The sequence below is a fragment of the Lagopus muta genome, chromosome 3 (genome assembly GCF_023343835.1).
Source record: "Lagopus muta isolate bLagMut1 chromosome 3, bLagMut1 primary, whole genome shotgun sequence".
NCBI classification, from domain to species: Eukaryota; Metazoa; Chordata; class Aves; order Galliformes; family Phasianidae; genus Lagopus; species Lagopus muta.
The window spans coordinates 11,718,170-11,744,335 of NC_064435.1; the positions used below are offsets into that span (position 1 = coordinate 11,718,170).

The 26,166-nt window shown below is 44.2% G+C and overlaps 1 protein-coding gene across 3 annotated transcripts in view; it reads left to right on the forward strand.

The window, feature by feature from the left end:
• Positions 1–1,311: 1,311 nt before the first annotated feature.
• The window catches only part of TMEM65 (transmembrane protein 65), a 30,288-nt gene continuing 5,433 nt past the window's right edge, over positions 1,312–26,166 (forward strand). Inside the window, exons 1-4 of one of the 3 annotated variants that reach the window (XM_048940271.1) lie at positions 1,312–1,785; positions 4,467–4,706; positions 22,166–22,210; positions 23,865–23,932. In XM_048940271.1, the coding sequence (XP_048796228.1) occupies positions 1,449–1,785; positions 4,467–4,706; positions 22,166–22,210; positions 23,865–23,932 (690 nt within the window). In that variant the 5' untranslated portion in view covers positions 1,312–1,448. Of the gene's footprint in view, positions 1,786–4,466; positions 4,707–8,720; positions 8,802–22,165; positions 22,211–23,864; positions 23,933–26,166 lie in introns of all 3 variants that reach the window. The other 2 variants (XM_048940272.1, XM_048940273.1) reach the window with 2 other exon arrangements.

Below are 26,166 nucleotides of genomic sequence, written 5' to 3' on the forward strand. Positions count from 1 at the left end.
GTGGTGTTCCCCAGAGATTGTTACTGGGACCTGTCCTGTTTAATGCTTTTATTGATGATCTGGATGAGGGGATTCAGTGTACTCTTAGCAGGTTTGCAGATGACACCAAGTTGGGAGGTTGATCTGCATGAGGGTAGGAAGGCCCTACAGGAGGACCTAGATAGGCTGGACCAAGTGTATGAGCTTTAACAAGACCAAGTGTCAGGTCCTGTACTTTGGTCACAAAACCCCAGGCAGCACTACAGGCTTGGAACAGAGTGGCTGAAAAGCTGCGCAGAGGAAAAGTGTCTGGGGATGTTAGCTGACAGCAGTTTGCCCAGGTGGCCAAGAAGACCAGTGGCATCCCGGCTTGTATCAAAAATAGTGCATCCAGCAGGAGCAGGAAGGTGATTGTCCTCTTGTCCTTGGCTCTGAGCACTTCCAGATGTCCCTTACCTGGTTATTAAATCAGCTCTGCATGCAGTGAGCGATAGGTGAGTCCCAGGCTGCAGTTATCGATGCTCTCTGCAGTCTAACGACAAGAATCTAATGCTTTCTGAATAAAGCCTTTGGAGCAGCAGCTGGATTAACCCCAGGTAGGCACCATGGAATTGTGTAGGAAAGCTTTACAAATGCCTTACTTGCTTCAGGCAAACTGTTTTTGTGTATAAAAAGAAATACATAAATCACACTGCCTGCTTCAAGCACAAAGGCCACACACAACTGCATCTGCGTTGTGCAGCAGAACTGAACTCTGCACACTGCAATACTGCAAGGTGAGGGCCTGGAGAATGGGCAATAAAACGAAAACCTCCCGTTATTTTCGCCAGCGTGTTCTGGTAACCCTTCTATTGCCACGAGTAAATCCGATGGATTAACTGCTACCTTACCGACGCGCACAGCAATAAGAACTGCGGGGGGTGAGGTGAGGGAGAGAAGTGTTTGATGTTATATTCGACTTTTTCCTCCTGCGCTGCGGGCTCCCCTGAGGCGGCTCCGCCCAGCACAGCGCCCGGGTTCAGAGAGCGCTCGGCACCGAGCTCGCTCCTATCTGTCCCTTACAGGACTGCCCGCCCGCGGCAGGGCGGCTTCTCCTCACAGACCAGCGGCCACCCTCGGCGCACCCACCCCAGCCCGGAGGGACGGCCGAACGCCCGCCGGCCCTGAGGGGGCGACGGAGGCCGCGCCGCTGCCCGGCACTGCCCTGCGCGTGCGCGAGGCCGCCCCGCGGGCGCCCGCCCTCTGAGCCGCGCTCCGGCGGCCGCCGCGGGTTCACGGGCGGCCGAGGCGTCGCGGAGCGCTGGGCGGGGCGAGGCGGGGCGGGGAGCGGCGCCGCCGCCGCTGGCGGGAGCGGCCGCGGGGCGGTGACTGGGGCGCTTCCCCGGCCCCGAGCGGCGCGTCCGTCCCCCAGCCCCTGAGTCCGCGGCGGGCGTTTGCGGCGGCCCTAGCGCCGCGCCTTCCCCTGCCCCATGTCGGCGTGGCTCGGCCGGGCAGCGCTGCTGCTGGGGCGGCCGGGGGGCCCCGCCGCACCCTCCTCCTCCTCCTCCCGCCTGGGCTCTTTGCGGGGCCCGCCGCGCTGCTGCTGCCGCCGCCGCCTGGGCTCGCTGCGGGGCGGCGCCGACGGGCTGCTGCCGGCTCGGGGAGCGCCGCCCGGGCGGGCGCTGGGCACGCACCCCAAGAAGGAGCCGATGGAGGCACTGAACACGGCGCAGGGGGCCCGCGACTTCATCTACAGCCTGCACTCCACCGAGCGGAGCTGCCTGCTGCGGGAGCTGCACCGCTTCGAGTCCATCGCCATCGCGCAAGGTGAGCGGAGCCCGACTCGGAGCGGGGTCGGGCCCTGCGCGCCTGCCGCCCTCGGGGCCGCGCTGAGGGCGGGCGGGGAGCAGCCTCGCCCCGGCGGGTGGGAGAGCCGGGCCGGGCCGCGGGCGCCGCTGCCTCCGCAACTTCTCCCCCGGCGGAGCGCTCCGCGTGCTCGGCTGCTCACCGGGAGTTTCCGAAAGCCGTGGGTGGCCATTTTTCAGAACGGGAGAAGCGAGGTGCGTCTGCTCTGAAATCCTCCCGCTGCTCGTACGGCGCTCAACTGGGTTCACAGCGCTGAGGATCTGTGCTGTACTCCAGAAGCTCATTCATGAACAGCGCTGCTCTGCCTGGGAGCGGCTCCTTCTCGCGCAGCTGTGTGCGCCGAGGGAGGTCTTGGAGTGCAGTGCTATACAACGCCAATTCAGTAATTCATGCTGATGTATTCTTATTATGTATTTTGATCCAACCCTTCTTTCCAACTTGACGCTTTCACTTTAACAAATCAAAAACTTGACCAAGCCAAATCACGTTAATTACAGCCTCAGGACTTCTGGGTCGGATGCTCAGCTGTAATGCAGGGTGCCTTAGGTGCCTTACAGCTGAGGTGACAGCAGGCACCCCAGAGCCCTGTGCTCTGATCTAGGCCTCTATGTGACTTTTACATAGCGTGCCCTTGGAAAGGGCATTTCTGTTGCTCCTCGCTGTTCTGTGCCTTAAGGAAGCCTCACAGTGGGCAGAAAGCAGCTCAGGGGTCAGCTATAGAGTGCTGCCTTCATGAAGAAGCAGAACATTTCAGCTCTGTTTGCATTACACTTGCATGTAAACACAGGAGCCAGAGCAGGTCACCAAAGCAGTTCCTTTTAGGAGTTCTGTGGAGTGTAAATCGGCTGTGTTTGTTTTCCAGCCTAGTAGGAAGAGTGCTTTAAGCTGTATGTTGTCCCTAACTTTTGAGTACTAACAACTAACACTCTAAAGGTCCTTTTCAGCATTTATAAGGGTTCTTCCCAGAGGTTTTTGTGCTGGTTTCTCTCTTGGCACTTAGCGTTCAGGTGAAGGCAGGCTGCTTGCCGTGCTTCTGTATCACTGCAGGATCACACTGTGGATATTGCATGTGTTTCAGTGTGGTGTCTCAAGGTCTATACAGAGATAACTCAGCACATGCCCCTATTAAATACCTTGTTGCTTGATTGCTGCTAACTGCAGTGTGAGAAACTGTTTCTGTACAGTATTGTGGGGGTCTGATCGCTTAGGATTTGGAATACTGTTACAAAAGCATTAGTTTAAAGACATAACTAGGTACAACCTTATTAGTAAACTGCAGATTTATTTCATAGTGAGAACTGCAGTTCACTTGTACCAGAAGTGGTGACATTTATCTCACTAGAGAGAGTTATTTAACAAAAGCTCAGTCCTGTGCTTTGTGGTCCCACAGGTTGCTCCAGGTGTAGTAATGCCATCGGACTGCAGTCCACAGAGTCAGGTTTTTTGATCTGCTCAGCTGGTAACTTGATTTGTTTGAAAATAGCTTTTTCCTTTATTCAGCTCTTTCATTATTTATTCATTTATTATTTCTTTAACCTGACTACATCATGATATCAGCTGTCACCCTTTCTGTCTGGGAAGTGATTTTTTTCTAAATGTGGTCAACAACAACAAAAAATAATAAACAAGAGCTTCTAGAAAGTCTTTTAAATAAAAATAAAGGGAAGGAAAGTCTTAATACCATAATCTGTATCTCCTGTATGTTCCCTGAGATTCTAGAGAACTATAATCACATTAAAGGGAGAGAAACAGCACAGGAATCATTTAATGCAGATAAAACAGGGGCTCTGCATTCTTCAGAGGTACACACAGAGCACGGGGTTCCCTTGTGGATGCATGTGTTGGAGTTGTCCTGAGCTAAGGAGGGAAGGGAGCTAATGTCAGAGGGTTGGTATTGACAGAATTCAGACTTGATGTGAGGAAGGGCATCAGTTTGCCAATTATCAGATGTACATCTCACTGCACCAGGCAATGATAGAAGCAGACAAAATGGATTTTGGGCTGCACTGGGAAGAAAACAATACAATTCCTGGGCTGGATGATGATGTTCTGTACTTCATATGCTTAATTATGATAACACTTTGAATGCTTGCTGTTGTCTGATATTAGTATGACAACCACAGGAATGTTTTAACTGTGTATGCAGGTTGTGGTTGAGAGTAGCACATGGGGGGGGTTGTGCCCCCACTTTCCAAATACTTTCTCCATCTCCAATCAACTGTAATCACTTCTGATTTTTACAGTCAACTAGTTCAATGTAGATAAGGTGATCTGGTCGATCTGTTTCTGCTCAGTCTTTTCATTCGGTGGCAGCATGCAGGAGAGTGGTTGCTTTAGATCAGCTTGCTAGTTTTACGCTTGTGTTGATTTCCAATAAGGTGCGGTCCAAATGCAGCCTTCACCTTTGCATTCCTATCTAAAGAAGTTTCTCTGTCCTTTTTCAGTCTGGAAAATCTGTCTTTCCTCAATCATGAAGTGCACATGCAGTTTTGCTGCTCTGTGCACTTGAGCTTGTTATGTGCCTGTGATCTTTTTTACATCTATATGGAAAGTGAGGTCTTAGCCCATACCCTTCTTAATGTGGTCTTTATTGAGTTAAGTTTTGACCTTCTTCCTTCACTACCTCTTCTGTGCCCTAACAGACCCCATAGCAGCTCGGGCAAGCTGTCAGCAATATGGGGAGACCCGGGCAAATCAAGAATCCAGTGGGGCCTGTTCCTCAGCCCATTCGCAGGCCTACCACCCGAAGGAAGCAGTTCCACCATCTAATTGCCCTAGCACGAAATATGACAGGACACACTATCTGTGGCCTCCGCTGATGGCAGAGGCTGCGGGGAAACCCTGCCGCTGCCCTCACTGCTGCGCTGAAGGATGGTCCTCAGGTAGGTGAGCTGTAGCCTTTAAGTCAGCTGGGTCTCGAATGCTTTGGTACTTAATGCATCTCTTTGCCCTGTAGTCACATAACTGTCGGTGGGGAGAGGTTTGTGGCAGCGTGGCTTAGAACTGTTCCTGCCACCACACTGTTCCCATCTTACCTGGAAACTTCCATCTGGATGCTTATTGCTTTCAGGTGCTGAGCATGGGCAGGGGGTTTAAAGTGTAGCTGACAGAGAGCAGCTGAAGCTTGTTGTTATTAACAAGTGCTGAAATGATTCTATCTGTAGCAGTGCTTCAGTCAGAGGACTGAATTGATCTGTGAGCTTGCAGCGAAGGATGGTTGTGAAGCTGTGCTCACTTGGAAGCCTGGTTAAAATAACAGGAGGCTTTTGCACAGGAGTAGCTGGGGGAAGGATATGAAACTGTATGTAGATAGAATTGTTTTTAAAAGGGATTCTGAGAAGCGTTTTAATTGAGACTATAATCTCTACCTTGCTAACTGCCTGAAAAAGTAGTCAGAACATCACCAAGTTGCTCTTTCTGCAGAAAAGTGCAAGGCGTAGTTTTCCGTTATCATTGAAGTCTTCTTTTTCTTTAGTTAGAAAGGTGAATAGGGTCTCATATTTTCCCAGGCAGGGTTTTGAAGCATTTGTCCTTGTAAGCATGTTGGCTGCAGCAGATGGAGATGATGCATGTGGATTTGAATCTAAATATTTTGTGTTTTTCATAGTTACAGAAACACTAAAGTAGCAAATTGCCCAATTTCTCCTAACTGTAATAGTGCTGCTTCCCTGTCTGTGGAGGTGGTGCTCCATGGTTGAGGCTTTGTTTTGTTGGTGGCACGGTGAAGTACTCCTCGCTCCTTTTTTATATGGGGGAAATGAAAATATAGAGATGGTATTGGCAATGTCAGGAGTGATTTAGTGGTTCTGACTTCTGTATCAGTTTTCTGTTACAGATGGAGAGGGGGTTAGGAGGAAGGAATTGGGTTTATGCTCAGGTTTTCTGCCTTTAGTGTCAATCGTATATTAGAAAGTGATTCATGAAAGTGCTTTAAAGCAGTGCAGCAAACTTGGTAACCAGCAGGAAGGAGGTTTCTGTAGCTTAGGTAAGAAATAACCATACAGCAGACGTGCTGAGGGTGCTGTTCTCATCTGTGCTGGCTTAAAACGTTCTCAATCCAGAATGTTACACTTCTCCATTAATAATACTAACACAGTGTGTCTACACAGGGACTCTCAGAAATCTCACATTGTGATAAGTGAATGTGTTATTTCTTCATTCTTGCTTCAGAGATGGGAAAAATCCTGTAAGAACTATGTGCAGTTCCTTCAGAGCACCGAGCTACGTTTCATTATGTGAAATGTTAACTTAGTAAAGGATCTTATGAAATGTAATAAGCTTGGATTTGTTTTCTTGCCGATGCTGCCTTAACTGGAAAACATGCAAAAACTTGGTAGTGGTGTATGTGTCCTTGTCAGCTGGATTTTGCTGGCTTACTTGACAGGTTTGGAGAATCCAGTCTCTAGCTAGATTCTGTATGAGGGCACCGGCATGTCATGCCATACACTGTTTAGCAAATAATCTGACCAAACTGGTACATTCTGATTGAAAAATGTTCATAATTCCAAGTTAGTGTCTCATGGCTTTGTAAAAAAACGTAGCACTGTGAGTGAAGGGCAGTGCACTGTGTCTGCAATTGGTCTGACAGCTGTGGCAAGATCTTTATGAGGGTATTGCAGACTTACAGTTAGTGTTGGGCAAAATCTCACTGTGGTATCAGAAGAAGCATCTCTGCTTTATAATCTATTATTAGAGCCCAGGTGCCACTACTTCCACAACTCCTGCAGGGAAGTGAATTTGAAAGGCTGCAAATTCATCAGACGGATGTTTAACCAAAATTCCTTAGATGCATCAAATGTGATCTATTAAGAAAATAATTCCTTTTTTTGTGCGAGGCGGGCACACCATGCTATTAACAATAAACCGGTTATCTGCCTTTTGATTTCTGGAACCACCCAGATCTTAGTGACTCATTTTGGTACAGCTTAACCTATGTTAATACAACAAAGCATGATTGGAGCTTTCTGGCTTTACTTCTCTTGTCTGAAGAGTGATTTCTTTTTTTGTTTTTCCAATGGACAGTGAAGTTTCTTGGGAGGACTGACGGATGTGTGGAGGGGACCAGCCTTGCTAATGCACACTGACTGGCAGGCACAGTGGCACCTGAGGGGGGCAGTTCTCTCCTCTGCAGCCTCATGGATGTGGGTGAGCTGAGCTGCATGTGAAGATGGATATCTACCTGCAGTGACCTAGGTCAAGAAATGGGTTTTTAGCTTTGGCGTTTGATTACAATTCTAAAAAAAGGTCCACTGGCAGACCTGCTGGTAAGCGTGTAATTTGAAGTGCTCCAGCAAGCTGATAAAATGAGCAACTCTTACAGCTTGCCTGTGCACAGTGCCTTTATGCTTGTGGTCCATCGCAGCTACACCACAGCAATCACTGGTCTCACTGCTGAGCCTAAAATACTCTGTGATTAAAACAATAATGTGGTTCGGATGGAAACAGATATTACTTCTCTTTTTTGCTTCTGAAATTCTTTTTTTTTCCCCCTCTCAAACCATTGAGCCTTTTGATGAAGGCAGAGTACAGGAGGAGGAGTGCTGAACCAACTGCTTATTGTTTTCTTTGATGTCTGCAGATGGAATTGTTCTGTTTTCATATGTTGGTCATCTACGTAACGCTAAATGTTTTGTTACCTGTCACAAACCATTATAAAAAAACTCATCAGTTCAGATGTCAATTACTGCTAGTATTAAATCTGTTTGCTTGAAAATGATGCCGTTTTTCTAGCAGAAAAGAGAGCAGTGAGGCAGTTCTGGGTTGATCGTTTCTGTGGTTGTTCTGACACTGTTTTTCTTGAGACTTGCTGAGGAGAAGGGAGAAATAATAAGCTGCAGTCAGCCCCTTAGCTGTCATGTGCTGCTATATCTACAGTGTTCAATGTATAAATCTGTGCTGGCTTTCCCAGCCTGAGTGTGGAAGGGCAGAGCTCTGCCTGCTGCTCTGCCTGGGAGCTGGGATGGAGCTCAGCCCAGGGGGGGCTGTGCTGGGCTCTGTGAGGAGCTCAATGAGCACGCGCCTGGCTGGGGAGGAGAAGCTGGTGTTGAGGAAATGACAGGAAGTTCCAGTTCCTTTTATCCTCACATTGGATTCTTATGAAATGCAGCTACATTTTCTTCAGATTCTTTTTATGTCCGCTCTCAAGAATATGGTTGTCCAGTACCAGAAAAGGCAAAGTGCTTGGGAAGATTTCTGCTGTGCGGGTTACCTCAGCTGAGGGATTTCATACAGCTAAAATCTAATCAGAAGGTGTGCTGCCTTTCCCAATAAACTTTTCAAGAGTGTAATTGCAGTTACATTGAAAAAAAAACCAAAAACAACACACCCTAAAACTCCAAAGCAGCAAATGCATGAATGAGATCTCATCTCTAAGATGTACTCCAGGGCATTAGAAAATTTCTTATTTCCATTCTTCATTTCAGCACTGTTGTGTGGCATTTGTCAATCTGACATTTCCGTAAGCTTTATTACATTTGAAAGCTTATGATTTATTGGACTTCCTTTTTCTTTTTTTTTTTTTTTTTTTTTTTTTTTTAAGTGGCAGAAAACCTGTAAACTGAATTAGCTTAGGACAGTATAAATTTTTTATTATGTTGTCATCTCAGTAACCACATAGTATCTTATGGAAGTTGTCAGCCTGTAGCAAATGTTTCATGAAACTTTAACTTAGAATAAACTTAATGACTTTCTTCTCCTATGTTAAAGCTCAGTGTCTGAGTGCAGAAACACAGCCACGTGTTTTTGCAGAGGAAAGCCAGCAAGTGCAATGTGTGTAAGGTCTAGAGAAACTTGCTCTCCTTGTTTATGCAGGTTCCCTCCTGCTGGCAGATACACTGGGACTGATTGGAAGATTTTAAGTAGTGACTTACTGCCATCTTGCTTTTGAAAACTTTTAGCATCCAGATACCCTAAGCCATTGGTACCACTTGAGAAGCGAGCAAACGAAGTAGTGTCACCAGAGATGAGCAGTACTTCTGGTACAGTAAAAAGCTAACAACTACAAGTGTGTTGCTAAGATGTGGCATTGCATACGGCCAGCAAGCTGCTTGTTTGACAGACTTTCTGCTTGCCTGTTTTGATGCAGTTGGCATGTATTGCTACAAGAAATAAGTGCTCGGTTTTTGCTTATTTATATTAATAGAAATTTGGGACTTCAGTCTTTATGATTATAATGACTTTGGTCTCAGAACTGTGTGATTCCCATAGTTCATTTGGGAGTTACTCTTAATGGGACTGAAGAAATGTGTCATGTCCTGGTCTTGTGGAAAATCTCATGAGCTCAGTAATTCCTGGGTAGTCTGGGCAGGTCTCCTTAATTTCTACATTGTAACAGACTGAAGATTTCAGATTTGAAAGGCTCTGTTCACTTGCAGAAGCTCAGTGTTACCAACCTTACACTTTTTGAAAGTGCCATGCATTGACTTGTGGCCCAAACAGAATGTAGGAATAATGCCATTGCTAGAGAATACAATATTAAATTGACTACTTTTTCCATTTGCTGTAATTAATGCTTTGGGAAGGTGAAATCTGAGAAGATTGCCCGAAAGAAAACTTTATTTTCCAGATATTGCATGTGTTTAAGCATGTGATGTGTGCAAAATGATTTTAATGCACAAGTATTTATTTATTTAGATGGTCAAAAAAAACCCACTCAAGCCTTGAGCCATTATTTTTTGACTGCATATGTCTTGTGTAAACCAGTACATTTTGTGGCTATTGGGAGACAGGCTTTCCTAGCAGCTATCCTGTCTGGTGTGAGGGCTGTTTTAACTTAGCTCTCTTTTGGAAAGGTCACTTAAAATGCAACTTTCACTTGCTAAATAGCTTGAACCCTTCAGTGATGGGTTATCTTTCTGTGTATATCCTGTGGACACAGGCGTACTGATTTGGTGTATAGTCAGTATTAGAAGAGCATCACCTCCATTTCCTAAAGGAATTGTTTAAAGGTTAGCCATGCAACTAAAAGCTCTTATTTTATAAAAAGATAAAGTAAATGGGAAAGCTGAGATAAGTGCATCATGCAGATGGTAATTAATAAAGCTGCTGCAGATCTCCTTAATGCAGTTTATTTTTTGCTGCTAAAGAAACAGTTCAAGCTGTGAGAAACGTGTGAGTTGTCTTGTGTCACCCCCTGTTCCTTTCCTTTCTTCCTCCTTAAATAGTCATGGCACTGTTTCAGAAACTGGAAAACAAATGTTTTTACTGTCATTTTCCTGCTGTGTAGGATAACCTCTGTTAACATGAGCTTGCCTTTTGGAATTCTGGGGATGTGACTAACCTGTGCCTCAAGCAGGCTATTGCTTCCTCAAATGCAGTGAGTTTTTTAAGGTGATGCTGACAACATACGTTCTTAATCCAGTAGAGCCCCTGATTCAAAAATGTGGGATATGAAATCACTGGCATATTTTTTTTGGGTGGGGGAGGGTTCATTTACTTTGCATTCTTAAATATTTGTATGTTAATTAATAATTAATAATTCACCCCTGCAGCCATAATGCATCCTGATACACAGTCTGTCTTACACATGCTATGCCTTGTTTGGTGGTTGTTTTTTCATTTGATCATTACAAATGATCTTGTAGGCCTTTTCCAACCGTTGTGTTTCTGTGGTTCTGTGACTGTGCTTTAGCTTTTGGCAGATCCCAGCACGCCACTTCTTCAACCTGCAGGTTATCTCTTAAAAAGGGCAAGCAGAAGTATTGGAAGACCACAGTGTTACCTGTTAGGGGATGAAGCACAGTTGGTAGCAACTCACCTTCCGCCTTAAAACAGTCAGTAGGAGCAGGTGGCTTTTGTTTTCTCTCACTGCTTGTGCCCAGGGACAAAAGCTTTGCTCAACTTACTTGCTAAATACTCAGTAGCTTTTAAGGGTGTTGGTGCCCGTACTGTAATTTGCTGAGCGGTTGTGCTTTGCTTTGGAAAAGACTTTTCTGTATCTGTGCCAGGTATGAGGCATTTCCAGAGTTAAGTCCCGCCTCTTCATGTGGCTGCAGTCACGGTTGACAGCTCCTGCTTGACCTGGGGGAAGGACACAATCTTAGGAAATCGTTTTTATTTCTAAAACATAAAAAAAAATTTGAGAGGCTTCAACAGAGAGACCAGCTGAGAGGAGGCAGCGCCGTGGGTGTCAGCAGGGGCCCAGATGTTGGTCCCTGAAGGTCACTTCTCAGAGATGGTCCGGGACCAGGCAGCTGGACACCGGCGAGTCATCCCAGACCTTCTGAGGGGCCTTGGGGCTTGGTTGGGAGGGGATGCAGGAAGTGGTGGGTGATTCTCATCTGTGCCACAGAGATCTGTCTGCTTCTTGATGTGTTGTGAATGCAAAGTTGTATTGCTGCACAGCTCTGTATTTTCTTCACGTCCAAATACTTACTGGGAACCAACAGATAATGCTCCATTTCACCCTGCTGTGGTTTTACTTTGTAAATAGCATTGATTTTGAGTTACTTTTACTGTGAAAATGACTTTAAATCATTTGTTCTCTGTAGCTTTTGGCTGTATGCAGTGATCCATCCCTTCCTTAATGCTGGCCAGTATAACTTTGTGTTCAGAGTGCAAGTCATCAGTCTCCATTAGTATATTATGCCATTTTTAATGGCAAACAGAATAGGTAGAAATTATTTTACTGCCTTAGTTGAATTTCATGGAAGACTGGAGAGAAATGTGTGTGAAACTAACTGATGGCTTTACCAGCTGCTTCTTTACATACAATTAGCTTCAAGTTTTGCATTGCAAATTATTACTTCATTAAGTCCTGACAATAGGATGATTTTTCTTTTTTATAGAGCTCAAGTAGAGCTTGATGTGAAAATGTGAAGCAAACTTCTGTTCAAGAATAAAAGATTAAACCCAGTATCTTTTTTTTTTTTTTTTTTTTTTTTTTTAATCAGTGGTCCCATTGTGGTTGAATTCCATGCTGGCAACAGTCATTTTCTCTAGGTCTGGCTGTGTTGGTGGCTGAGGACAAGTACTAGGTGAAGGGCAAGTCCTCTGATCAGGAAGAGATTTAGGAACATAAGGGGAAAAATAACCAAATCATCCCTTGCAGCAGCAATATGAATGGACCTCAGCATCCATCTTATTTTCTCCTGGGAAGTGCCATGAGGACTTCTTGCCTCAGGATGGAGTTCCTCTCATCCTTCCAGCAGCTCTGTGTCACTGACAACACATTAAGGAGACTTGAACTGGTGAGAAAACAGTTGGTTTTTAGTCTTATCAAGTACTTGTAATGACACTGGAGAAGCACTGTTGACTTTATATTCCTCTGACCTCTTGTATATAGACAGGGAGCTGTCTCTTCAGGGTTGCTCCTCATAACCCTTCCCCTTCCTCCCTGCTGGAGGAGAGGCTGTGTGACACTGCTGAATTGGAACAGCACATGAGAACAAGGAGAGGGAATGGTGCCAGAGGCACTCATGCCTCATCGTATGGCATGAAACAGATAGGAGGAGCACGAATGTGATCCAGCTCTCCAGCAAGCGCTGGCATTACTGATAGGTCAGTGATACAGGCAATTCGCTATTGCCGTAGTAGAGGCTACTTTCCACTGCCAGGAGGAAAACTGTTAAATAGATTGCTTATTTCCTCACATGTGGAAAATAGGCATGCAGAAATCCTTGAAGATTCAGCTATGGATTTATATCATAATTAATAATTATCAAGCAGATTGACAGGTGGAGGATGCAACTTCGGTTCTTACAGGAGTTTACTGCTTTATTGCAGTTGAAATTGTTATGAAAGAAAGGTTAAAAAAAAAAAAGCAGTCAAAGTTGAAATATATAGCAAAATCAAATTGTCATCAGCTAGTTTCAAGAGAAAGTGAAACGCTGCATTGGGATTAGATAAATGGATTGGATTGGTGGTACGTCGTGAAGCACAAGTCCCAGAGCAGCGTTAGAGGGAGAATGTGTGCACAGCTGTGCCTTGCAGTGGTGTCACTTGGGCTGAGTTAGCTCTGCTGCTGGGAGCTGCATAGGTGCACTTGGAATTGGGCTGGTTAATCCTCTGGGGCGAAGGCTGATGGTTATTGAAGTCTGCAGAAACACTGCCCAGGAGAAACATTTGCCTTTTATTTTTTTCCAAAGGCAATTGCTTGAAATAGTTAAGTTAGTGAGTGCTGTTCTTATAAACTATTTTGCTCTTGCTTTGTTGTTCTCTTTCCTTATTTATGACTTTCTTTATATAACCACCAATCTCAGTAATGTCAGATCGCTTTCATGAATAGAGTAAAAAAATTTTTTGGTAGGACTTAAAAATCACATACTGAAGAAATTACAGAATCAGGGGGCTGTATAACAGTCCAGCAGATACTCTGTACCCTTATCTAATAAAAGCCAAGAGAAAACGTTTTGGGATTCTATGTAAACCTATTTTGTCTGTTTTCACATGGAACAATGCTCAGTATTGCAGCTGTTTGCCAAAGACAGCTGATGCTGCAGCTTGGTTTTGGACCACGTACAGTCAGGGACACAGGAAGGAGGCACCCACGAGCTGAATGCACAGGGCTGCCTTTAGCAGTAGGTTAAGAATAGGTTAATTGCTACTGTGTTTTGTATGTACTGAATGCTTAATGTAGAGAGGTAGCAGTTACCTGAGAGTGATTTATGGCTGGAGCTTATGTTGTCAGCAGTTTCTTTCAGTGCTTTTTTTGCTGATAGGTTTCAAAGGTTTCTGATAGCTATCAAAGGTTTCTTAAGGACTTCTGGGGAGCTCATAATTATGCTTCTTTACTGCCACAATGCAGTGAGAAATCAGCAGCAGCGTGTTTACTAGCTGTGATTCTGTAATTGAATGAATGCCGTTCTGTTTTTCTGTTTGCTGTCCCTCTCTTGTTCTGGGTAGCTGCTTTAGTTCTGAGATAGATTAAAAGCAAGAAACTCTGTATGCCTTTAAATTTATTTCAGAGAAAATCTTACTTCTACATCTTCTGTATCTTCTATGTATATTCTAAATCTTCTGCACTGCCAAGGTTGTCCTCCGGCAGGGAATGAGGTTTACCAGCAGGCTGATGCTTGGTGATATGTGATGATAGCGGTTTCTTCAATTTTCTGTAAATATAATGATAGCATTATCTTAAAAGAGGGAAAAATCATCCCCCCCGACTCACAGCTCGTGTCCTGCTCTGCTGCAACTGCCTGCATATGGTGAGGGCTGTTGGTTGGGTGTTGCTGTCTGCAGGAGTACAGATGCTGATGCTGCGGGTACCAAGTACTGTGGAAGTGCTGCTGTTGCCAGCCTTGAATTTGTTCCAGCGGTGAGCTTTGCTCTGTGTCTCTCTGAATATCAACTAAGGAGCTTTTTCTCGTTTCAAGACCCCTGTGTATTGCAGAAGGCAAAAGCCAACACTCTTTGCCTGAGAATAGCAGTAACAACACCTGATGCCTTGGGAAAAAAAGTGAGTGGTAACATGGACCTCATCTGCTGCTGCTGGCATGGGGCATGAGCTCCCTGTCACTGGGATGCTGCGGTGATGCTGGGGCAGAGGAGAGCTGCCCTGGTCCCCTGGTACACTGCAGGCTGCTGGCAATCACTTGCCTGCCTGGGAGGGGTAGGAAGGAGTGAATTCATCTCTCAACTTCTCAGATCTTGTTTTAAGACTGGGAACTTGGGGAGCATCATTAAATAAAGGATCTCTCATAGTTGTGCCTATACCTCCATGGGTATTTCATGGGCACTCACTGCTTGGGAGTCACATCAGTGATGCCACACGCTCCTCTATTACAAGGTGACGAAAGCCCTGCACTAGATTGAATCTTTTCAGCTGTGTGTAGGGCTGTGATAACTGCTGTTAACAGATCTTTTGTGGTGTCCCACAGAACAGTTTCGCTTATCCTCTTAAGTGAAACTGCTATGAAGGATATCTTAAAACTGAATCTGACACAGTGATAATGCATAGATGTTGTGATCTTTTTTCTGGTTCTATGCTGTTATTGAGCTGCTTCTTTGCTCAGCTGAGAACTGTGAAGTAATGGATGGATGCTTAACCTGAAACCAGAGAGGCACAATAGAAAACCAAAGCTGGCAGAGAAGCCAAAACATCACCTCACAGTTAGAAGGGTAGATGTGAATTAGTTAAATTCCACTCTAATGTTAAAGTATTTATCCAGTCTTTTTCTACTGTTACTGGTGAAAGTGTTAATAATGCCAGGGGAAGAATTTGCTGTACCACTGAGAAATGTCCCTCCATTAGCCCCAGGGAACTCATTGAAGTCCCTGAGATTTGAGACAGGTTGAGGAGAGAAAAACCCAACCTCCATTTGGGATGATGGGTATTATGTTTCTGCAAAAGAATTTGTCTTTTTGTGGCAGAGAATTGTGGATGCTCACTGCAGTTGAGATTTGCTACAAAAGCTTGTTTCTTGGCAGCATTCTTGTACGTCCTTATGTTTTTACCATTCTTTGTTAAGTAATATATAATGTAATTCTGTTGTGCACAGATCATTATACCATGTTACTGTTCATATTTACCCTCCAGCAGAGATACTTCCCACATTTCTGGCACTTCTGTACAGACAGAATGACAGAATGGGCAGGGTTGGAAGAGACCTCAAGGATCATGAATCTCCAACCCCCCTGCCACATGCAGGGCCACCAACCTCCCCATTCAGTACTAGACCAGGCTGCCCAGGGCCCCATCCAATCTGGCCTTGAACACCTCCAGGGATGGGGCATCCACAGCCTCTCTGGTCAGCCTGTTCCAGCACCTCACCACTCTCTCTGTAAAGAACTTCCCCCTGACATCCAACCTAAATCTTCCCTCCTTCAACTTAAAACCATTTCCCCTTGTCCTGCAGTTATCTACCCTTTCAGAGAGTTGATTCCCCTCCTGTTCGTAGGCTTCCTTTAGGTACTGAAAGACTACAGTGAGGTCACCCCACAGCTGTCTTGAGGCAAGCATCTTATTTCATATATTTTGCAACTGTGGTTTGAGACATCGTAAAGCAAAGCATATTTTGGTATGAACCTACTTGAGTGGAAATGAAAGACTGAACTTGAATTGGTGAGATGCTGTTAAGGTCAAGAATAAACATCTCAGTGATGAAGGTGGTGGTTTGTGTTTCTGGGTACTTGCTGCCATTTTATGCTCTCTCTTAGATGTAGCGACAGGATTTCCACCTTAGATCTGTATTTTGTTAAACATCTTTAGAATGGTACGGTGCATTGCATGCTTGGGAAGGCTAAAAGGATGAATGAATTGCATTCTCTCAGTTTGGTGATGAACTTCCAGTAAGCACTGGAGTTCAAGCTAAAATGAAGTTCTGTGGTATTTAAATCTGTACTGTCCTGTGTCTGATGATCACTGATGTGTGTTTCTGTAGCTAAATGTGTCAGTTCTGCTGATTGCAGCACTGCAGGCTCCGTTCAGCACACGGTCTGATAGATAGAGCACTGGTTTCAAATGAACGTGATCATCTCTTCTCCTTCCAGGTTTTTAGGGAGGGAGATAAACATGATTCCTGTATGATTTTCTGCAGTGTTAGGCAGAGTGCGAATTAGTCTTTAATGCCCACAGTGCCATATGTCCAAACAAGCATACACACAGTTACCTTTTTGCAAGTAGTAGAGGAAAAGAGTTCATGTCCTCTGTTCATCTCTTATTAGTGCTTTGCTAAACTCTGTAGTGTGCACGTGACTGAGCTGGCTAACAGCAGAGTGTATATTTAGCACTGCAGGAGTCAGCATCCTTTCAAGCCTTAATTGCTGTAGTAACAGGAAACCATTTATGAGTTACAACAAATGATGGAGACTCTTTTTTCCTTTGCTGTCAACTTTTGGATTGTTGTTTCCCATTGGAATATTATAGGTATCCAATTGAAAATCAGTGAAAATATTTTTTCAGCTTTGTTCTGCTGTATTTACTGAGGTTTTTGTTTTTGTTTTCCATTGGGGAATTAAGACTGAGAAGGAATAGAGGGGGAAGGATGTGTGACTGAGGAGTTCATTCATGGAGCTGTCTTGCAATCCTCAAAAGACAACGTTAACTGATTCTGAGCAAAGCAGTGCCTCACCTCTCATTTCCATGCTCTTATCCAGAACTGTCTGCATTCTCTTATGAATGCCACCTGTTAAGGAATGCCTCCTTTTAATAGGCACAAAAATTGTTTGGTTTCTGATTGCAAGTGACCTTTTGCTGTCCTCAGGCTGTATGTGGGTATGATTTCTGAGGTGGCCCAGACAGTTTGGAGAGAACTGCTGCCTCAGTTCTTCCTCTGTGCAATAAAACACACCCTAGCTTTCAGATGAAGAATGCCTTGTGGTGAGATTGTTATAGCTCTCAGCGATTAGTATTTTTCATGTTCATCTCTCATACCATCTTCACTCATCTTAAAAAGCGGGTCACTGTTTGAACTATGAAGCACTTCTTATATTTGTCTTAGATTTAACAGTGCTCAGCTGTAGTACATTTCTTCATAGAGCAGCCCAAGCCACAGTGCCTGCTGTGCTGCTGCTTGTTTCCTGTCCTTGGGTGGCTAACAGACTTAGCTGTAAAACTTTATAGCAGTGCTAGCTGCAGTTTGAATGGAACATAACAATACAAGCCTTTCGGCCTGCAGGTTTCCTTGTACTCCAGATCTTAAAAAAATTGATAATTCATAGAACTATTCCAACACTTTTAACAGACTGAAAAAAGGTCCCCCCCTGTAATGAGATTGAGGCTTTTGTCAATGATGAATAATAATCTTACAGCAGGAAGATGTTACCTATGCAAGAACTCCCTGGGTGCCTCCTTCCCTAAAGAAGTATTTATCAGGAATTCTACAGAAACTGATGAAGAGATTTTCACCTGTATTCAACCCCTCCCCATTTCCCTCCAGCCTGTGCTGGCTCAGCTCTGCTCCTTCCCTGAAGTATTGTCACCCCGCTTCCCTCCTCAGAGCATCCAAAGATAGTCCCTGTTTATGTTCTGAAGGAGACGACTTGTGTCATTTGTAGTTAATGTGAGCGTTAAAACTTCCATTATTCACGGGTTTACAGATTGATTATTTTTTTTTTCTCCTGCCATACAAGTGTCCTCAGCTCCTCCTTTTGGTAATAAGTTTCTGAAATAAATAATGCACTGTGTTTTGGCTGCTTAATAGCTTTCTGACTACACCAAAGAGAGTGTAATTATGTAGAATGCCATGGGCTATCAAGCTCAGACAATATCAGTGGTAGTTAAGCCCACAAGACTAACATTTGAGAACTCTGTTCTTCTTGATAACCGAATAATTTTTCATCTTCTGTACCAATACTCCAACAAATTGATAGGGTAATTTGTGACAACAAAGATGGTGAAGGATCTAGAGGGGTTGAGCAGGGGGACATGGGAGGAGAAGCTGAGGTCCATGGGTTGCTCAGCCCAGAGCAGAGGAGCTGAAGGGAGGCCTGCAGGCAGCTGCAGCTCCTCACAGGGAGCAGAGGGCAGCACTGAGCTCTGCTCTATGTGACAGCGACAGAGCCCGAGGGATCGGCAGGGAGCTGTGCAGGGAAGGGGTAGGGGGGGGTCAGGGACAGGGTCTGCACCAGGGGGTGGTGGGCATGGCCCTGAGCTGCTAGGGCTCAAGAAGTTTCTGTACAGTTCTCTCAGACATACTATGTAAGTTTTAGGTAGTCCTGTGTGGTGCCAGGAGTTGGACTTGATGATCATTATGGGTCCATTCAAACTCTGGGTATTCTATAAAATATTTTACTTGGTGCTTATAACTAACTGGCCATCATAATCACATGTATAATCAATGAATATACAGATGTTATAATTATGAAATAAACAAGAGAGTTGGGCTAAGCAGGTTGTTATACAAAAGAGAATAAATAAAGTGCTTACCTTTGTTCTGGGCTCACTGTAAAACTCCAGCAGAGCAGATCTCCAGAAGAGATCCTCCCACTGGCAGTCAGCTCTTAAATGGGTCTAGGAGAGGTGCAGCCAGGCTCCACCCCTTCCAGCAGCCCAGGTGAATTGCCTTCACCTGTGCTCCCATGGCTGACTCATTGCTTGTCTCAGGTGATCAGTCAGAGGTTCAGGCCGTGATTCAGTAGTTCCCATACACCACGTATTAAAATTTAGGCATGCTACAAAAGAGGTCACGTCTTGAGAGCCAAAAGGAGTGTTTGCTAGGAGTCTGTATGCCACTACAGATTTTTATCACAAGGTGATACACAAGGTCTGGAGGGTGCCTCAGGACAGACAGTACTTGGTGGGATGGATTTGGGGCTAAGAACCATGCTGGTCATTGTTATGGCTTCCCATGGGAGCAGAAAGGGCAGCAGCCTATTATCTCCTGTGCTTGGATTCAGCACTTAGGGATTTTATCCTTATGCAGCATCCAGAAGGATAAAAAGAGGGAAGCTTTAATGGAAATGTGAGGACCATGGCTTTGCTTTCCTGGCTACCCTGAGAGTTCAGGAGCTCTGGAAAGCAGTGACCTTCATTAAATCTCCCGTATTCATAGCAGCTCTGACTTTATCAAATGCTGTAAGAACCATTTTTCTGTTCTCTGAGAAAAGCTTCTGAAATGACAGCAGTGATGGGTACAGAACACTCATTCCATGCTCCTGTAAGTGCCTGCTTACCCTGCATGGATGGATTGAGGCCGGTTCTACCCAGGTGCAGAAGTTTGTGTTGGAAAAACAGGTCCCATCCCTCGTCTCATCCTTCCTAACAACAGCTGAGATTTGTAGCATATTCTTTCGGGGCTTCCTGCTTGTACCCACAGGCTGCTCCTTGGGCCTGTCTCCACCCTGAGCTTCAGCGATATGAATTCCATGGTGTTTTCTAGGGGGGAAGAAAACTTCTGTGAGTTTCCTAGTATACAGGTTGTGCTTCTCTCTCTTGTCTGCTAAATGCGAGTGGCTGTGTCTGTGGGGCTTGGATGTGTGCATTTTAGGCAGATGGAAGCAGCTCTTCAGCAGCTTGTGTGTAGTTAATGAAAGGCAGGTCCTGCTGGACCGTCTAATCTACGTTCAGGTGACTTGCTTGGTGGTTGAGGGAGAGGCTGTTGATGTAGTCTGCCTAGACTTCAGCAAAGCCTTTGTCTCCCATAGTATTCTCCTCCAGGAGCTTGCTGCCCATGTTTTGGACTGCTACGCTCTTTGCTGGGTAAAGAACGGGCAGGAGGACTGGGCCCAGGGAGTGATGATGTTTGGAGTTAAATCCAGCTGGCAACTGGTCACAAGTGGTGTTCCCACAGGAGTCACTACTGAGGCCTGTCCTGTTTAAAATCTTTATCAGTGATTTGGATGAGGGAATTGAGTGTACCAACAGTAAGTATGCAGATGACACCAGCTTGGGAGGAAATATTGAATTGCCTAACAGTCAGAAGGCCCTATTGAGAGATCTGAACAGGCTAAATAGTTGGGCTGAGGCTAGTGAGATGAAGTTCAACAAGACCAAGTGCTGGGTCCTGCACTTTGCTCATAACAACCCCAGGCAGCACTACAGGCTTGGGGCAGAGTGACTGGAAAGCTGCGCAGAGGAAAAGGATTTGGGCATGTTAGCTGGCAGCTGGCTGAACGTGAGCCAGCAGTGTGCCCAGGTGGCCAAGTAGACCAATGGGATCCTGGCTTATATGAGAAATACAGTGCAGCCGGGAAAGCAGAAGGGAAGCAGAAGCAGGGAGGTGATTGTCCCTTTGTATTTGGCTCTGATCAGGCTGCACCTCAAGTACTGTGTTCAGTTTTGGGCTTCTCGCAGCAGGAAAAACATTGAGACCCTCGAGTTTGTCCAGAGAACGGCAGCAAAGCTGTGAAGAGTCTGGAGCACAAGATTTTTGGGGAGCAGCTGAGAGAACTGGCGTTGTTCAGTCATAGAAGAGGAGGCTCAGGGGAGACCTTACTGCTCTCTACAGCTGCATGAAAGGAGGCTGTGGTGAGGTGGGGGTCGGCCTCTACTGCCAGGTAACAGCAATAGGATGAGGGAGAATGGTCTCAGGTTGTGACAGGGGAGGTTCAGGTGGGACATAAGGAGAAATTTATTTTCAGAAAGAATGGTGAGAGATTGGCACAGGTTGCCCAGGGTGGTGGGGGAGTCACCATCCGTGGAGCTGTTTAAGGAAAGTATAAGTAGTACATAAGTATATGTAGCAGTTAGTGTGCAATATTGGTGATAGGTGGATGGTTGGATCAGTTGACCTTTAAAGGTCTTTTCCAATGTTTATGGTTCCATGGTTGTTTTTTTTAAGCTTGAAAACTTTTGTAGCTTTAAAACTTTAAAGGAATTGGATTCATTTGGAAATCAGTCTGCTGGTTGGCTGAATACTGTTATGGTCTAACTGATTTATTTTTACCTGACATTAACTTAAGTGCACATATTGTTTTCTCCTTTACAATAGCTTTGAGTGCAGCAGCCCACATGGGTGTAGGGACGCTCACTGTGATCTGTGCAGCTCTGGTTTGATGGTGATGTCCAAACAATTTGTCCAAACAGCCTGTTTGGAGCACTGTTTGGAGTACAGTTTAAATACTTGGGATAGTGATGTAGGCTCCTCTTGCATTTTGCTATTTTTTTTTTTTTTTAAACCTTTCCCTGAAGAAGTTACTAATGAAAGGCAGCTTGCCAGAAGCTCAGGGTCCATTATGCTGGAAGTTGTTGAAGTGTATTTTTTTTCCTCCTTTAAAAGAGGAGGCGTGTACTTAAAATCTACACGTGGGGCAGGGGGAAGCTGGAAGGTTGCTTGTTTTCTCTCTCTTGTCCCCAGATGTACGCTGTGAAGCAGAGAGCTGTGGGTGCCACGTTCTGTGCGTCACTTCAGCTGCGCAGTGTTAGCATCCTCAGGCAGCTTCAGGAATGATGTTCTTCTAAGCTCTTTGTGGTTTAAGTCCATGGTACCTCAAATGTTCATAGCATGAGTGACCAAAGTGGATTTGTTACTACCAAAATCAGTGGTCTCAAATGTTGTAGTGTTTTTCTTTTGTTTTCTCATACTAGCTGTTAAATGATGCCCGCTCTCAGAACAGAAATGGTAACGTTTTCTTTTTGCAGACTGGAAGAAAGAAGCTTCTCTGCTGCATGCTTGGAGTTCAAAACAAATACTAAAATATAGTTCTTTTTGGATTTTTTTTAACTAACTTTAGTGTTTTTTTCTAATTTTCTTGTTTAATTTTGCAATAAAGATGGCTTCTGGTAATGGGCTGTTCTGTAATGTGTGCTGTTACTTGGCATAATCAGTTACAAATGATAGTTTAATCTTGCAGTATCAGTTGAGTAAATTTTTGGCTTTTAATATCATAGTACTTATTATAAAAATAACGAAACAAATTGTAACAGAGCTACTGTCTGCTACCAAATTGGTAAATGCTTTGTAATATATTAAACTGAGTATGTGATGAACCAGCTAACTTTCTCATTTCATTTTGACTTCTCTAGAGAAGTTGGAGGTTGCACCACCATCTCCAGGACAACTGAGACATGGTAAAATAAGAGTATTTGCTGAATGTGGTTCAGTACTGTGTGGTCTTTGTGGTCAAGTTGCTTTGTCTCTCTCCTATGAGCCATTGGTCTGTCCTCATCCCCATACTACTGCAGAGTAGGAGAAAACCAAAGCAAGCACCTACAGTGCTTTATTTCATAGCACCTCATCTGGTGAGAGAATTCCGTGCTACTTAACAAAAGTAGGACAGAAAGCCCAAACAAAAGAGCACTGTTCAAAGCCAGAAGCAAATGCTGTTGGTCTAAGCCAAGCTGCATTGGTTCTGTAGAACCTTGAAGATTTTTGTTTTCTTTTTAAGCTTAAAACTATTGACTTGCTGTGAGTTGCACAGATGTTCAATAAACTGAGATGCTGGGGCAAAATTATACAGAAATTGGAAGTAAACTTGGACTTCTTTATAAAATCGTGTTTCTTCAAATTCTGATTTCTCTTCCAAGTCATTTTATTTTTATGACTTCAAACTCTGTCAGAGAGTAAATGCACGTAGTCAAATATTTTCTACTTTTAGGTATTTATGCTTATATATTTTTTTTCCCCTTGATCAGTGGGGTTTTGTACACTCCATGGATTCTAAAATTCTGTCAACTTCCCTGCAAATGTGATCCATGGTGCAGCTACACACACACATTTTGAAAGCCTTTGGCATCTATTTGTGTGCTTTTTTTGCTGTTAGCTTTTTGGGTTTTTTTGTCCTGCTATTTAAAAAGAGAAGTTAATACATTCCATGCCTTAGTCTTTTATGTGTACATTCAAGAAGGTATATATATACTATTGAAAGGTTGTTAGAGAAGACCATACGTGTTCAAATACCTGAGCATGAAATGTCTTGTGTGACATCAGTTTTTGTGGTAATGGATTCGTGGTGTTTTTTAGAAGTAAACCTAGAAGAGAGCCCTGCTGGTTTCTTCTCACCAGCTTGTGAAGTTCATATACTCTTCTTTCTTCCTGCATATGTTTGCATCTCTGAAAGTTTATAAAATGTGATTATTAATCCTATCTGAAATAGGGGAAAAACTAAATAGCTGCATTTTGAATTAAAAAAAGAGTGAAAAAAAATTGATTTTCTAAGCTGTGTTTGTAGTCAAGTAGTCTGTCTTCCATGCTATATTTAGTATGCTAGCACCTGCAGGCAGTGCTCTGCAAATTCGTACCCCTCTTCTCAGAGAGCATGTAAATTAAAAGTTGAGAGAAAAAAAATGGAGTAGAACAGAAAGGAATGATACAGTGATACTGTGCTGGTTAGAAATTATTCAGACTATGTAAGTAGTCTGATGAGACCTCTTGGCAATCTTTATTGATACTGCAGAATGAATTGGAAGGATTGTAAGTAATATCAAAGCTTGTTCAGTATCAGTTTATTTTTTTACTTACTAACAGACATATGTGGCTTTCATCCAAAACTGTACAGGAATTTAGAAAGAATAAGTTACTTCACATGTTTCTTCACAAGCCATTAATACGACTTGAGTTGCCAAGCTTGCCAGAAATAAAAGCCAGACACAAACAGAGGTAGTGATTCTTGCTGTGTTGCCTTTGTTTCTCTTAATGGTGATATTAAATTCACATTTCAGTTGTGTGTGTGTGTGTACTGGTGAACCCATTATAAATATGATCTCTTTGTTACTTATTTTTTAGTGTTCTTCCACAATGCATTACCTTTTGTAGGGTTTGGATTTTTGGATAATGCAATTATGATTGCTGCGGTAAGTTCATTATTTAATTCCCTAATCAAGCCAATACTGTTTATATTGTACTAAATGAGAGCTTCAGGAAGTCTTCTTTCCTTTTATATCAACTCAACTTGTTTCTGCTCTTAATTTTTCCATTAAAATTTCCGTGCTGTTTTGACTTTGCAGAATGCAAAGTGTTGTTTTATCATCTGAAGGCCAGTCTTGAAAGAAATTTTACTGAATTAGGAAGAAACTTGTTCTTCTTCAAATCCATGCTTCAAGATACATTTATGATCGTGTAGTTGATGCAGTTTTGTATCACCTAATTCTAATGTATTTATATCTAGGTCTTCAGTGTTTTTTTACTCGCAGTGGTGCAAGCATAGTTGGTGTTGATGCTCATTTGTATTGATGTAGCATGGTGTTGCTGTGTAATGAATGCTCTCTAAATATTTTCAGTTTATTTGGAAAATGAAGTAGGCTGGTGAAACAGGAAGATGATTCAAGACCAAATATGCTGTTTCTTGGGTGGAATTATAATTGACAATGTAATGTTAATCATGGGATAACTCAGGCGGGAAGGGACTGCAGGAGCCGCTCTGCCTCTAGTCTTGCTCTTGATTTGGACCTTTTTGGGGTCTTTAATGTCTTACGCAAAGCAGGATTGGCTGAAAGATCAGACCAAGATGTTCATGGTTTTATTAGGTGGAGTAATTTAGGTGAAAAGCAGTAAGGGCAGAGACTGTGCAACCTGTCTGGGCTGCCTATTTCAATGCCTGACTGTCCTCATTGTGAAAAACACTTTCATATCCTGCACAACATCCTTGACTTTAAATTGGAGAGACGTAAGTGTGACAGATGGACCACTTGGTGGGAAAGGAATTGATTGCATAATTGCACTCAGAGTTGTGGTCAGTGGCTTGATGTGCAGGTGGAGGCCAGTGATGAGTGGCATTCCTCAGGGGCTGGTTTTGAGATTGGTGCTATTTAACATTTTTGCCAGTGGCACAGACAGTGGGATTGAGTGCACCCTCAGAACGTTTGCTGGCAACATCAGGCTGTGTGGTACAGTTGACGTGCTGGAGTGAAGAGATGCCTTCCAAAGGGGAACCTGACAGGTTAGAGAGGTGGACCTTTGTGAGCATCATGAAGTTTAACAAGGCCAAGTGCAAGGTCCTGCATCTGAATTAGTACAGTCTCAAGCACAGAGAGCAGACTGAAGGATTCAGGGAGTGTCAGTGGATGTAAAACTAAACGTGAGCTGGCAGACTAGAAAGCCAGACATCCCCTAGGCTGCATCAGAAAAAGTATGGCAGGCAGGGTCTGAGGGGTGGTCGTTCTCTCCTACTCAGCAGTCATGAGACCCTGAAGTATTGTGTCCATGTCAGGGGGGCCGTAGGGACATGTAAGAAGGGCATGGACTTGTTGGAGTGGCTCCAGAGGAGGGCTGTGAAGGTGCTCAGAGGGCTGGAGGGCGTCCCTGAAAACGAGCTGAGGGAGCTGGGCTTGTTGGAGAACAAAAGGCTCTGGGTAGACTTTACAGCGTGCTTCCATTACATATAGGGGAGCCTACAGGAAGGATGGGGGGGAGACTATCAGGATGTGTGATGATAGAACAAGAATTTTGACCTAAAAGAAGGTAGTTTTAGATTATATTTAAGGAAGAAATTCTTTACTTTGAAGTGGTAAGGCACCAGAACAGATTGCCAAGGGAAACTGTGGGTGCTCCATCCCTGGATGTAGGAGTTCAAGGCCAGGTTGGATGGGACTGTGAGCAGCCTGCCCTCATGGAAGGAGACCCTGTCTGTGGTGGGGGGTTGGACCAGATGGTATTTAAGGTTTTCTTCATCTGAAAACATAAAGGAGATATGACACTACATTTTATCTGTTTGCTCAGTATTTCTGGAAGTTTGCTTTCACACAGAATCACAGGATCACAGAATTGTAGGGGTTGGAAGGGACCTCCAGAGATCATCGAGTCCAACCCCCCTGCCAAAGCAGGTTCCCTACAGCAGGTCGCACAGGTAGGCATCCAGGCAGGTCTTGAACATCTCCAGAGAAGGAGACTCCACCACCTCCCTGGGCAGCCTGTTCCAGTGCTCCGTCATTATGTTAAGAATTAAGAGTAAAGAAAATGGTATGCAGAAATGGAGATTACTGTTTTAGCCATTAGGTTGCCATTATGAGGTAATGTAAAATATTAAAAGCGTAACTGAAGTAGCTTCTTGTTGTAGGGGTGATGCATATGCTGGGAGAATAAGAGCTAT